The sequence below is a fragment of the Balaenoptera musculus genome, chromosome 7 (assembly GCF_009873245.2).
Source record: "Balaenoptera musculus isolate JJ_BM4_2016_0621 chromosome 7, mBalMus1.pri.v3, whole genome shotgun sequence".
Taxonomy (NCBI): Eukaryota; Metazoa; Chordata; class Mammalia; order Artiodactyla; family Balaenopteridae; genus Balaenoptera; species Balaenoptera musculus.
The window spans coordinates 105,163,472-105,178,184 of NC_045791.1; the positions used below are offsets into that span (position 1 = coordinate 105,163,472).

A 14,713-nucleotide genomic window follows, 5' to 3' on the forward strand; every position below is an offset into this window, starting at 1 on the left:
AAGCTGCCCTCAAAGCAGTTAGTGATAGTAGTAATGGTCACAGCTAAAACATTAATATCTGTTTTGTGCCAGGTCTTATACTGGTTGCTTTTCATACATTTTAATATGGGCTTTTCAAAACAAATCTGTGACTTAGAATCGGTTACTGGTTTCACAGGCTCACAGAGTGAGGTTGAGGAACTCGTCCGAGGCCATTGATTTGCATCCTCAATGACTTAATATGGTCTCTTAGTTTCTTTGAATTAAGCCATCTTTAATATGTGCTCTCTCAACGACCATTAGCACCATTAGGCCCTGTAGTAGGATCAAAATTCTAGGAATAATACCCACATTGGGATTTGAAAATGAGCACTTTGGGTCATGTGTGTGTTTTTGGGGGGTGGGGAAGGGTGGCCCTGAGTAAGGGGCCCTGCTTTTGTCCTAGCTTCAGAAAGTCCCAAATTGGGAAGGAAGAAGAGTAAGAAGAACGATTTGCCTACATATTTTAGATTTGGTACTTGGCTGAATATAGTAAAAGAATATTGACCAATAGGATTTATCTCTGGAATGCAAGATGTCGCAAGGTAAGTTAATAATGTCAAACTAAGAGACTAAAGGAAGAAAAATACATATCTTTTAGATAAACCTTATCTGAAAATGTAGAATAAACATTTGATGGCAAAAATTAAGCATTCTTATTAAAATCTGTAATAAGAACTTGGCATAGGAATGTCACTCTTAAGACACAGCAGGATTATGACAGAGCAAAAAAATTATGACAGATTTGGCCATGTTACAATTTAAAACCTTTGGATGCAAGAGTGTCTATAAACAAATTTAAAATATAAGGAACAAATTGGGAAGAAATATTTGTAACATATAAAAAGTTAGTATCAGAATATGAAAAACTACAATAAGAAAAAGGCAAACAGGGACTTACCTGGTGGTCCAGTGGTTAAGATGCTGTGCTTCCAATGCTGGGGTGGGGGGGGGCTGATTCCATCCCTGGTTGGGGAACTAAGATCCCACATGCCATGGGGTGTGGCCAAAAGTTTAAAAAAAAAAAAAGGCAAACAAATATGGGCAAAGGATATGAAAAGTAGCTTTCAGAAGAAATTTAAGTGGCACAAAAAGATAAGAGATGCTCAGCTATACAACCACCAGGGAAAATATCATTTAAAACAATAATACAATACTATTTTGTATCATCAGATTAACAGAAATTAAAACATCAAACAAGTGTTTGGGGATTGTGGGGAAACTGGTGAGAAGGCAAATTGTTACTGTAGAGGTGGAAAAATATCTTTTTCCTCTACCTGTCTAAATTGTTAGCTGGGGCCCTGTAACAAAAGGCAGATTAACAAGCAAAAAGCATACTGTTTGATGTGACACAGGAGCCTTCATACGGAAATGAAGACCTGAAGAATGGGTTAAACCTGAGTGTTTTGCTAGATTTGATGAAGAGTAGAGGGTGTCACAAAATGTGATAGGCTGGAAAGGAGTATGAGGTAAGTGTGGTCTTGGTGTCCTCAGTCTTGGAGAAAAGAATGCTTTCCTCTGGGTAGAGGGAGAGCACCTCTCACGTGAGGGTCTTATGACCTGCTTCAGGGGAAGGTCAGAGAGTCCTCTCTGCACATGCTGTATCACCAATGCATTTGGCTTAAAATATTCAGTATGCTAAGGTGCTGTATTTTGGAGTAGCATATTCCTGAACCCCCTCATTACAAACACCTGGAGAGAAATTTGGTGACTTCCTGTTGAGGTAAAAATTCTCCTTCCTTAAATTTAGGAATTCCACTTTTCTCACCTAGAGATAAGGGATCACGCTGATGAAGATACAAATATGTGAATCTTTATTGCAAACTTAAAATTTATTATGGACGTTTTCAAACACACGTTACTAATTAGAATATAATGAATCCCTTTTTACCCATCACCCCAATCACTTCAATATTTTTGCAGTTCTTTTTTCAGCTATTCCCTGCCCCACTTTTTTTTCCTCTCCCTCTCTCCCTGTTTTTTTTTTGGGCTTGAGTATTTTAATGTGAATCCCAGGCATCCTATTATTTCGCCAGTAAACACTTTATTAAGTACTGATACAGGCTATCAGGATTAATATCATCTACTATCTAGTCTGTGTTCAGTTTTCTGTCCCAAAAATGCCTTTTTGCTGTTGGCATGTTTGAATTAGGATTCAAACATTTCCGTGCATTACATTTGGTTGATACATCTTTTAAATCTTTTTTACTCTGTAATAGAAACCCCCTTTTATTTTATTTTATTTTATTATTTTTTTTTTTTTTGAAACCCCCTTTTAAATACCATTTATCTGTTGAAGAAACCAGGCCGTCGTCTTACAGAATTTGTCCTTATACTCGATTTGGCTCTGCCCGTTGAGGTGTCTTGAACACGTGCCGTCCGCAGTGGTCTTGTAAGCTGCCCCTTAGATCTGGAGGTTTCCTTACATTCAGCTTCAGTTTTTTTTTTTGCAGGACTTCTGGTTGGTTTTGTGTACTTGTTACATCCTTCTAGAAGGCACTTAATGTCTGGTTAAGTCACCACTTGTAGTGATGGTACAATTGATCTCACAGTTTGGGTATCGTCAGCTTCATCCATCCATCGTAACCATGGACATTGTACCGGACGGTTCAAGGCAGTTCTCTCATAAAGCAAATGATTGAAAACAATCTATTATTCATTAATGAGGGGAGGGTATATGTGTGGGAAATGACAGGGATCAAATTGCCAGAATGTTAATAGTGGTTAATTTAGGTGTTGGGAATAAAAGTAATTATTTTTGTACTTCTTTTTTTTTTTTTTCAAATTTACTAAAATGGAAAGAAATCCTGCCTATGCATGAAGGCCAGACAGACAAGGGAAAAGACTGGAGGGAAGGTTCCAAGTCCAAATTCCAGGAAGAGCAACCAGGGAAGTCCAGAGAATGAGAGCAAAGAACTTGGACCACAGTCTCCTGTCCAGTGTCCATTCCTCCTCCTGATGGCCCCTGTTTCCTTTAGGGTCTCCCCCTCCCCCCCTGGATTCAGTTTTGGTGGAACTGTCATTATAGCTGCTCCACCCTTCCCTGGCCAAAGCTCAGGGGCCAGTCCAACCCCTTCTCCCAGGACTTTGAGCAACATCGCCTCCTCCTGGAAACCTTCCCTCCACTGGGGCAGCTGCCTCTCTTCTGTGCCCCCAGACTTCCAGCTGTCAGAACACTTGTATGCCCCCGCTCCCAGCCTTGTACAGTCCCTGGCACGTGGTACTCAATACATGTTAGCTGAATGAATGGTGCCCACACTGCTTAGAGCTGATGAAGGTACTTGAATATTAGATTAAAAGACCCCAGGTACTCTTGTAGATGTTCCAGAGAATGTGGCAGCAGCTTTCAGGCCCTCCAGCCTAGCCCTAGCCTGTGGCCACCTCTCCTGAGCCAGGGCACTCTTACCCAGCCAGGTACGGCCTTCCCTGAATCCCCACTGTCCCTCACCTGGGCCGTGGCCTCTATTCCTAAACAGCCCCCCAGTTGTCCTGCCCTGCCTTGTGCAGAAGCTTGAAAGAAGGTGAAGTTGGGGTGTTGCCTTTAAAGAGGCCACACAAAGGGACATTTACCTTAGTAACTACCATCCTCAAACTAAACCTCGTAGGAACCTGGACACTATTTGAAAGGATGCGGCGGTCAGTGTTGGCCTCTGAGTCTCTTATTTGTGCGCAGGCAGGTTGCTCATCCTTTGTTTAGAAATGTCAGTACCTTTCAGTCCAGTCTGACTTTGGCCTAAGGCCAGTCTGACTTTGGAGTCAGGATTTGAACCCAGGCAGCCTGACTAGAGTCCCTGCTCACCACCTTTATACCTACTGCTTTGTCAGAAGAAACATACTAAAGTTCTTGTGCTGAAGAGGATTAGACTGTTGTTAGAAAAATGTAAATGTGTTTCTAGGATCAAATTCCTTACGTCTGTCCTCATCGTTCTTGCCTCTTAAAAAAAGTTTTAAAAACAGAGTGAGAGAGGAGAATGATTAAGTATTACAGACTGTAGTTTGGGGTTTCAAAACAGTGATAATATCTGCTCATCTTAGAAATATGTAAAGACAACCACTAGTAGAACAGACAGAATGTGTAACCTTCACAGCAGTGGTAGATGGATCTGTTAAGGTTCTTGGTTGCAAACAGCAGCAAACAACTCTGGCCAACTTAAGCAAAAAAGGAATTTATTGAAAGGCTCTTAGTAGCTTAGAACAACAAGAAGGTTGAAAAACCGGCAGAGAAAATGGGCAGAAGCCAAGGCCGGCTGGGCAGCAGGAGCCCCGGGAGCAGCCTGGGTGGGATGCCGCCGTTAGCACTGCTGCCCTGGACGTGTCGGCCCCTGTTGTCATGGGTCTTAGTGTCACTCCCAGTGCAAGTCCCAGGTCAGATCATCCAGCTGCCTGAGTGCCAGTCCTGGGTCACACAGTGATGTCAGTGATGCAGGGTCCAGAACCCTTTCAGCTTCTGTAGTAGGAGCCTGGGCTTGGTCTCACAACAAGAGTCACACACACAGGGATTCCCCTCAATGGGAAGGGAGTGCAAATACTAGGAAGCCCTCCAAAAAGGCAACTCCTCTCTACAGGGAAGACATGGAACAAAGAAGACTTGGTGGATCGACTAGAAGACAAGGATGGGGAAGAGGGAGACACCAAGAAGTGTGCAAAATGAGATGGGCTCCCAGATGTCAGGATTGATTTGGAGACGCCATCTGACTATGTAAGAATAGATGTGAAGTGTTGCACACTTTATATTTCCTGAGCAGGTACTTCACAGAAGGAAGGGTGGGCAAACGCAGCTTTGTTGATGAGACTCGTCTTGGCGAGTTCCCAAAGAAAACCTTTTTTCTGAGAAGGAAAGGGTGATCCCAGTATGTTCACCTTGGCCCTCAGAAATACTGGCAGAGAGGGTTGTGTGTGATAGACCATGGGATCTAGGACCCATCAGAAAGGAAGTGTACATGAGAGGAAGCTGATGGATGGGCAGAAAGCAGAGTGGTCGAGAACTGGGAAGGTTAGATGAGGTTAAAGAATAAATGTATCATTTATAGAGCAGCAGAGCAGGAAGGAGGCAATCATGGTCAAGAGCTCACACTTCCAGAAATGGAAAAACGCCGGAGGTCCTGGGAGTCAGGATATTACCAAGGGGCCAAAAGGCCAGGGTGGAGGAGAGTCTCCAGAGCTGCAGGAAAGACCAGGAGCTGATACCAGGGCAGCAGTGGGCCAACCACGGGGACTTCAGCATCACCCAGGATAATGGCAGGAGTGGAGCAGACGGGAAGTAGAGCGGGCCCAAACTCTCGAACATGGGAGGAGGAGGGATCTGTGTGACTGCAGCCAGAGCCAGGACGGGAGGTGACTCGAGCCCCAGATGAGCCAGGACTCCTGCCCTGGGAGTAGCACGGGGCACTCGGGAATGCTGCTGTCCCCCTGACCAGTGCAGAAGAGCAAGCGGCAGGGGATGCTGCTTCCAGGAGAGAGTGGGATCTTGCTGGCTGGCCTTTCCACCTCCATCCTTTTTTCTCCAGGGCTGAGCCCAGAGCTGCTGCTTCCACTCTCCGTGGTAACCAGTGACTCATGACAAGTGGGACCTATCCACTGACATGCCGTGGAGACACCTGAGAGACATCAAATTTACAGAGCCCAGGCCTTCCGATAACTCACATGCCCCGCCTTCCCCAACCTGCCCAGTGCCTCTCTGCCCATAGTAGTCCCTTCATAAATACTGACTAGAGCTTCAGGAGCATGTCATCTCTGTCACTTAAGAGAGGCCCTGGGGAGTCCAGTTTGGGAACAACGGCAGGTTCCAGCCTGAAGTCTGGCCTCAGCTGCTTCCCCCGACGACACCCCAAGGCCACCTGGGAGCTCATTTCAGAGGTGACGTTGGGCACTCATAGCTCTGCACAGCCTCTTTTCACAAGCTCCTTTCTCAAATCTCCCCATCCTGTCCTATATGTGGTGCTTACCCCTGAAAGTAAAGCTATGGGTGGCTTTTTAATTTTTTCTTTTTCTTTAGACTTAATCCTTTCTTTAAAAAAAACTGTAGTAAAATACATATAAAATTTAAATCTTAACCATTTAAGTGTACAATTCAATATTGTTCAAGCATATTCACATTGTTTTGCCACCAATCTCCAGAACTTTTTCATCTTAAAAACTGAAACTCTGTACCCATTAAACAACTTTCTATTTCCCCCTCCCCCCATCCCCTAGCAAGAGTGGTTTTTAATTATTTTAAATTGTTCTCATTTTTGCTTATTTGTACTTTCCAATTTTTCTAAAATGAGTATTTATTATTTTTTCAACTGAATTTCAAAAACTCCAGGACATTTTTGTACAATCTTCTACACTTTGCAGTCAGGGGACCTGGGGCCTGAGCTGCAGAGAGTCTGCAGGGAGAACCTGTAGCTCCCTGGGCGCCCTGCAGCTCCCCGCAAGGGAGGCCAGGGCTCCTTCTGCTGCAGTCCCCTCTTAGGAGGAGGACAGGTCAGGGACTGCAGCAGGACAAGTTCTGGCCATTAACTGGGTCCTGACTGAGCACCCAGTTACCCACAGGGATTCGGGATGGAGCTTCGTTTCAGGACTCACGTGTCTCTCTTCTCACCTCACTGAGCCCCAAGCAGTTCTCACAGAGTCACTCGTTGCCCTTGGTTGGCCCATGTCTCTTGCCCCCAGAGATTCTCTGGCCAGTCAGGCCCAATGCTCTGCTCATCTCAGGCCCCCAAGCCAGCCTGGGAGGAGGTGAAGACAGAGGTAGTCAGGGGCCTCTGCTCACACACAGACCCTCGGTCGGTGCCAAGCCTCACTTGCTCTAGGACAAGCAAAGAATGTTCCCTGAGTGGCTCTCGAGGGGGTGGGGTGGGGGGCTCGTAGAGGTCAGGGAGGGAGTAAGGGTTGGGGTTAGTGAGGATGTAAAGAGTAATTTCCGCCTCGCTAATCTGAGGGTATCTGTTTTGTTGAAAGCAGGGACTTAGGCACGCACACAGAAAACCACAGCTGAAGTGCCAAAGCGCGACACTCCAGAATGTCACAGCCCCTTTCATTTTGCAAACATGGCCCGAGGCTTGTAAGGCGAGGCAGTTTGCCTGATGCCGGGACAAGGTGGTGGTGGCTCAGCTGAGACCGGAGCCAGGTCTCCTGGATCCCTGACACACCTGCCGCCTAGTGGCTCCACCAGGTGGAGCTCCCAGAGCAAAACAAGCCGACGGGGGGCCAGGGAGGGGGTCGGGTCAGAATCCCAGGTGCAGGCCAAGAGCTAGAGAGGGACAGAATGGGCCAGGACTTGCAGAAGCTCGGCAAGAAATGGGAAGGAAAGGTAGGGCGCCACGGAAACACTTCAGAAACGGGCTGGGGGTGGGGGGGTCCCCAGATGGAGTCTTGCCGTGCGCGGTTATCCGACCACGATGTTCCCCTTCCAGGGGAAGGGCTGTAACTGGGGACCTGAGAGTCTGGAGGACAGACAGCAACCTTACAGTCCTTCAGATCCATGGGTGGGGCAGGAATCACTGAGGTGCTGGTCAGGGTTTCTAGGCTGAAGTGGGGACGGGGCACGAAGGGGGACAGGCCGCGAAGACACGCTGCAGAGGAGGCAGGTGTGGCCCCCGAAGCTGGCGTGGCCCGCTGGGCCCTCAGGGTGAAGCTGCCTGAGGCTCCTCTCAGGAGGGGTCCGTCTCCTGCTGCCCCTCTGGGCCACCATTCTCAGCCAGGGGCTGGGCCCTGCTGCCGGGGGAGCCCATGTCACACAGGGTGCTGCCCGTGGTCACCCTGCTGAGGCTGTGAGAGCTGCGGCGGGGTCCGTGGCGGCGACACCGGGTCCCCAGGCACAGGGCCTCCCGGAAGGTGTCCCGGAAGCGGCTGGACATGAGGCTGTAGAGCATAGGGTTGGCGGCCGAGCTAAAGTAGAAGAAGACGCCGGAGACGACGTGCACGTACTGGAAGGACAGGTGCAGGCCCTCGGTCCAGCGGGACACGAGGCTCCACATGAGGCGGTCGATGTGGAACGGGGCCCAGCAGATCCCAAACACCACGACCAGGACAACTGTGGGCAGAAAGGGAACCTGTTCTCTCCTCTCCTCTCCCACCGGCCACCCACACCCACTGTCCATCTGGAGGTTTCTGGAAGTTTGCCTGCCCTGGCCGCACCCCTATAGGAGAGGCTGCTCTCGCCCCTGTCACCGACTGGGCAGTGGGCGTGCGCCCTGGACCAGGTGTGGACACCCGGGCCAAGCTGGCCTGGTCCGCTTCTCTCACCGTGGAACTGGAACTAAGAGACAGCTGTGGATGCTGAGCCCCAGCATGACCCAGTGCGCTAAGGCCCACTCTGGGTGCCACTCGGGGGCCGTGCCTGCTTATGCATAAGCAGAGAGAAGCAGGAGGATGCGGCCTGTGGTCAGACAGCAGTAGCCAGGGAGTAACAGGGAGAGCGAGACAAACACACCCCCCCACGCACTTGCCTGTCTTGGCCCTAGAAGCCTTCCCAGCCCCAGCCCCCAGCTCTCCTGGGCGCCCCTGAATATCCTGCCCTGCATTACCTCCCCTTTCCTCGACAGCCCCACCCCAAGCCCCAGTAAAAGGCAGGACAGGCCAGCCAATCCTTCACTCTTTCTCCGGAGCTTCCCTCCAGCCCTGGTTTTCACCCTACCCTTCCTGGGTCTTTGCTATCAGGTCTGCATTGATTTTTGTTTCTTGTTTCTCATGTTTGCGTCTCCAGCTCACAATCCTTCCCCTGCAGTGTCTTCCCCCTTACATTCCAGCGTGGTTTTCCTCATAATCCCGGATTTCAATCAGAACATTGCTTACATCCCCAGCACACAGCCTGGTGCACAGTAGGCCCTCAGAAAGAGAAGACAGGAGAAGGAGGGAGAGAAGAAAGCCAGAGCCCCGGGCCAGCCAGCAAGGCAGCCTTAAGGAAACACCCCGCTTTCCCAGGGCGAGAGCCATCCCAGATGAGCAGACTCGGCCCGGCTAGGCAGGGCAGTAGGAGGCAGCAGAGGCCGACAGGGGCAGGTGGTCAGTAGTGCAGGAGGCAAGCGCAAGGCTCCAGGCCAGCCCCATCTTAGGGGCTGTACCAGTGACCATGGGCTCTGGGACACTGTTCTGGGGGTGAGAGGAGTGAGGCTCTCTCTGGGAATGGGGCAGTCCCCAGTTAGCTGGCCATAGTCCCATGGCTTTGACCAAGGTCTCACCAGCCCTGTCCTGCCCTGGCTCACCCCATCTACCTGATTCAGGCTCTGTGGGGCCGGGCAGGATGGGGAGGGAATCAATGACTGGCTTAGCATCAGTTTGCCTGGTTTCCCCAGGGCCACTGTTTTTGAAAAAGCACCAGGCCTAGGCCACAGTAAGATCCAGAGGCTCAAGCCAGCTGGGCGTGCCCTGGCCGGCCCCAATCCACACTTCTGCCCTGATTCTCCTGTGCGCTGCACACAGACCTTCACAAACATGCCTCCAACGACCTCTTTTAGATCATGATCCCTCCTCTGGTCCCCAGGGAACTGCAGACATGGTGTGCAGGAAATTCACCATCTTGCCTTTCCAGCACCCCGCTCCCCTTCTTCTGGGAGTTTTGCTCCCCCCGGATCCCACCATGTGGGTCTGTGGGGGCTGCTCACCTCAGCATCCTGCCACTCTGGCCCGGTGGCAGGCCATGACCCAAGCCCACCAATCAGAATCCTTCCCTGGGATTTTCCATAGCCACTAAGGGAAGAGGACAGTTAGTTCCTCAGGAAAGGGGAACTCTGGGCCCGTGGTCCTGCCTCCCAGGCTACTTAGGGAAGGACAGAACCAACATATTTAGCAGCAAAGATGAGAGACCTGGAGGGTCCAGAGCCCATGAACAGCTGTGTCATCCTGGAGCCCAGCCGCAGGCCTCTGCCCTGTCTGTGGTTGGCTCCATGAGCAAGGGCTGGCTTCATGGGTGCCACCTGTGCGTTTGCACAGAGCCCTGACCTTCGAACCTTCAAGACAGCAGCTCTGGGATTTCCCTGGTGGCACAGTGGTTAAGAATCAGCCTGCCAATGCAGGGGACATGGGTTCAAGCCCTGGTCTGGGAAGATCCCACATGCCGCGGAGCAACTAAGCCCGTGAGCCACAACTTCTGAGCCTGCACTCTAGAGCCCGAGAACCACAACTACTGAGCCCGTGTGCTGCAGCTTACTGAAGCCCATGCGCCTAGAGGCCATGTTCCGCAACAAGAGAAGCCACCGCAATGAGAAGCCCGCGCACCACAACGAGGAGTAGCCCCCGCTCGCCGCAACTAGAGAAAGCCTGCGTGCAGCAGTGAAGACCCAACGCAGCCAAAAATAAATATAATTAATTAATTAATTATTTTTTAAAAAGACAGCTGCTCTACTATTGCTGTCTTGACATTCTTAATGATTTTTTAACAGGGGACCCTGAATTTTCATTTTGCATTGGGCCCCACAAATTATGTAGCTGATCCTGCCATGAACCGTTAGCATTTACCTTTGGTGTCACTTTCTCAAGGGTAATCTAGAAGAGTATACACACATGCAGTGCATGCACACACACACGGGGGAGTGTGGGGTGGGGGGGTTACTCCACACCTCACACTCAGCCTCCATCCTAAACCGAAACACCCGGCCCCTTCCCCCAGGCCCCTGGAAGCCCCAGCCCCACACCCAGTGCCTGGCTCCGCCCCTCTTCCCAGCAGCAACACTTACACAACATCTTGGTCACCTGTGTCCGACTCCTATCCTGCAGCGGCTGGAGCCTGCGGCTGTCGCTAGTCCTGGCCCTGCCCTTGGCCTCCTGCCTGAGGATCAGCAGCCTGTCACGCCGCAGCCGCAGCCCGATGAGCAGGTAGAGCACGCTGATGGTGGCCATGGGCAGGCAGAAGAAGAGCAGCGCGGTGGCCTGCACGACCAGGTTGTAGAGGGCTCTCCGGCGGACCAGGGTGCACACGGCCGAGTTGGGCACCGTGCCCCGGCAGGGCACGTCCAGCTGCCGAATGCCGTGCAGGCTGGTGTTGGGCAGAGAGCAGAGCAGGGCGAGGCCCCAGATGGCCCCAAGCACGCGGCGCACGTGGGCATGCGTCACTACGGACCTGGCCTGCAGCGGGTGCACCACGGCCACGTAGCGCTCTATGCTCAGGGCGGTGACGTTGAGCACCGAGGCCAGGCAGACAGTCTCGAAGAGCAGCGTGCGGAAGTAGCAGCCACCGGCGCCCAACAGGAAAGGGTAGTTGCGCCACATCTCGTAGAGCTCCAGGGGCAGACCCAGGAGCAGCACCAGCAGGTCCGACACGGCCAGGCTGAAGAGGTAGTAGTTGGTGGGCGTGCGCATGGCCCTGTGGCGCAGGATGACCACACAGGTCAGCGCGTTGCCCACGGCGCCCACCACGAAGATCAACAGGTACGTGACACAGATGGGCACGAACAGCTCCGTCTGCTGGGGCCCCAGGTACTTGAGCCTGAGCTCCTCATCAGTCAGGTTCAAGTCCTGGGGGTCAAAGGGCCCCAGGGCCCTGCTGCCATTGCAGGGCACCGGGCTCCTTGCATCCAGGGACCTGTCTCCAGGGAGGGTGGAGCAATTGAGGCAGAGAGGAGCCTGTGGAACAGAAGAGAGAGAGACACCCAGAAAAGTCACTCAGGGAATCTGGTTCTGTTGTTATTCGTCAAACCAAAGATGCCATCGACACCAGGAAGGCCGATATATCATGTGCCGCTGAGAAGGAAAAACTCCGCCATCCATTGTAAGATGCATCACAATTTCATCTTAAAAATGTACATCTTAGGGACTTCCCTGGCAGTCCAGTGGTTAAGACCGTGTGCTTCCACTGCAGGGGGCACGGGTTCAATCCCTGGTTGGGGAAATAAGATCCCGCATGCCGCGTGGTGTGGCCAAAAAAAACAAAAACAAGTATGTCTTTTTTTTTTTAATTAATTAATTTATTTATTTATTTATTTTTGGCTGTGTTGGGTCTTCGTTTCTGTGCGAGGGCTTTCTCCAGTTGTGGCGAGTGGGGGCCACTCTTCATCCCAGTGCGCGGGCCTCTCACTGTCGCGGCCTCTCCCGTTGCGGAGCACAGGCTCCAGATGCGCAGGCTCAGTTGTTGTGGCTCACGGGCTTAGTTGCTCCGCGGTATGTGGGATCTTCCCAGACCAGGGCTCGAACCCGTGTCCCCTGCATTGGCAGGCAGATCCCCAACCACTGCACCACCAGGGAAGCCCCAAAAACAAGTATATCTTTAAAATGATAAAAAGTGGGACTTCAATTTTAAATTTCACGATCTACTGAAACCTTTGAACAGAGATGGAGACTCTCAAGCATGGGCTATGCCATCAGCAGTCACCCTTTGGGTCTCTCCCCTTTAAAGTCATGGACTTTGGGAGAGACACTCAGTTTGGGCATCTGTAAAATGGGCACAATGCACAGTATCACATGGTCTTTAAGAGCAAGGTCTCTGGAAACAGCTGCCTGGATTCAAATCCAGCCTCCCCAGTTTCGAGCTGTGGGACTATTTGCATGGTAACCTCTCTGTGGCTGTTCCCATATTACAAGGATCCAGGAATTTAAGACATGAAAGGTATTAACACAGGGCCTGCCTGACACACAGAAGGGCCTGATTACATCACCTCACTGTGAGGACTGAGTCACTGTGGGGATCAAGCAAGGCAGTGAAAGGGCCAAAAACTATAATGCTGATCCAAAAGTTGGTTCTTGTTTCTGTTTTCTATCACCTGAACTGTTTGAAGTAGAAATATTTGACACCCTTGACACTGCCAGCTCTGGGGTTCCCTCTCCTTTCTCCAGCTCCCATCTCTTTGCCAGTCCACCAGATATAGTAGTTAAGGACCCAGGCCATGGAACTAAACAGACTGGCCTGGGGTCAAATGCTAGCTCTGCTATCCTCTTCTGTGACATGCCCTCACTGTGCCTCAGTCTCCTCGCCTGTAAAATGGGTAAGTAGAGCCTACCTCATAGTTTCTGGGAAGATTAAATGAAAGAATAAAGTTCTCAGGAGTGTGCCTGACACATTTCAGGTGCTCAACTTCAATGCATAGTGACATGATCCTTATTCCCCACCTGGCAAGGGAAGGACAGTCTAAGGGACATGGGGCGGGGGTTGAACGGGATTCCACTGGGCATGTGTCTTCGCGCGAAAGTTCGGGAGCTGCCCTTCTGAGCCTATTCCCCAAGCTCGCCACCACCACCTCCCCTCCCTTCTGAGCAACCGCGGATTTTCAGGCTCGGTTCCTGGATCCTCTCCCTAGATTCTCTTTTCAGCTCCATTTCCTGTCCTCAGATGGGGGTTTGGGGCTCCCGTGGCCCACGCACGTACCTCCGCACCTACCACTCGACTTTCTTTTTCAGGTCGGTCTCTCTCCTAGATCCCAAGTATTCTTAATCCCGAGTATCTTTCTCCTCACCGAAGCCTCCACCCAGAAGCCTCCCCCAGCCTCCCTGCCTCTCTTACACCTAATCCTCGCATTTTGGAATCGAGGGGCATCTTCATCCACTCAAACGTTCCGCCCGCGCCCGCCGCACCCTCACTCCCTACCCCGGCTGTTGCGGGAGCCGAGCGGGGACCGAGGAGATGAGCCGGGAATGCGCAGGCGCCAACCCAGGTTCGAGAGAGGTTCCCTACGCCCCCGAGAAAGGTCGCTGCACCGGAGCCCCCAGCCCCGCGGCGTGCGTGGCCGACAGAAAGACAGAAATACCCCAGGAGGCTGCGAGTCCCCGGGGAGGGGGGCGTCCCGACGGGCCCCTCCGATCCCTACAGCCCTGGGGAGACCCTGCCCGCGCGCTCTTCCCGCCGCGCCCGTGCCCACGCCGGCACCCCGTTCACCTACCATGCAGTCTGCGCCCCGCGAGATCCAGGGGCCAGGAGCCCACCCGCCGAGCGTGGGGCGGGCGTCCGCGGATCGATCGACGGACAGACGCGGGGCCAGAGCAAGCCGACGGGCAGACTGAGGGCGGCCGGCGCACTAGCAGCCCGCCGGGTCGCCCCGCCTGTCAGAGGCCGGGGACGCTCGGGCCAAGACCGCCAACAGGGGGCAGTGGTGCCCCTGCAGCCCACCCGGCCGCTGAACCCAGACACGCTCGTCTGGGGCCCCCACAGCCACCCAAACCGTAGCGATTGTGTTTCCAAGTGTCTGATGGGGCGCTTCCAGGAACACCCTTACCTCATGGAGCCCTCACAACAACCCATTTTACAGATGAGAAAACTGAACCTCAGGGAGATGAAGTTCAAATGATCTGGGTCTCACACCCTGTCCCTGCGCTCCAGCGTGCTGACTCTTAGCTTAATCTCTTATTACGGTGTCCCTCCAGATCCCACCTCCTCCTGCCCCACGTTTCAAATGCACCTCCAAGGACGTCCCACCAGCCCTTCCAAGTCAACAAGCCCCAAAAGGTCTCATCCCCCCTCCTAGGCTTCACATGGGATTCCTCCCCCTCTATCTCAGTCCCAGGACAGCAGTCTCCACGCCCTCTCCCTTAATGCTCTCTCCCTTCGGGTCCTCCAGCCCCTGAGTCCAGTCCTCACCCCCCCACAGGACTGCTGCCGGAACCTCCATTCTCCCTCTGGTCTGGGCTCCCCCAGCCCAGTCATCTTCCTGAACCCCCAACGATGGCACTCCTCTTCTTGAAAACCTTCTGTAGGGCCCCCCACTCCCTTCTGAAAAAGAACACCAAAGTCTAGCCTGGTTTCAGACCTCCCCACCCCACTTGCCTTCCTGCTCCCCCGTCACTAAGT

General features: G+C 52.2%; 1 protein-coding gene across 2 annotated transcripts; it reads right to left on the reverse strand.

Annotated features, from left to right (window-relative positions):
• Nucleotides 1–3,381: 3,381 nt before the first annotated feature.
• NMUR1 (neuromedin U receptor 1) lies at nt 3,382–13,995 on the reverse strand. Of its 2 annotated transcripts, none has more exons than XM_036859010.1 (3): nt 13,809–13,986; nt 10,693–11,562; nt 3,382–8,035 (listed from the first exon to the last, which is right to left on the reverse strand). In XM_036859010.1, exons 1-3 carry the CDS (start codon nt 13,809–13,811, stop codon nt 7,757–7,759), a joined length of 1,152 nt encoding a protein of 383 aa, XP_036714905.1. In that variant the 5' UTR covers nt 13,812–13,986; the 3' UTR covers nt 3,382–7,756. The 2 variants fall into 2 exon arrangements, with proteins under 2 accessions (XP_036714905.1, XP_036714904.1); XM_036859009.1 differs by having other exon boundaries at nt 3,384–8,035; nt 10,677–11,562; nt 13,809–13,995.
• Nucleotides 13,996–14,713: the final 718 nt, after the last annotated feature.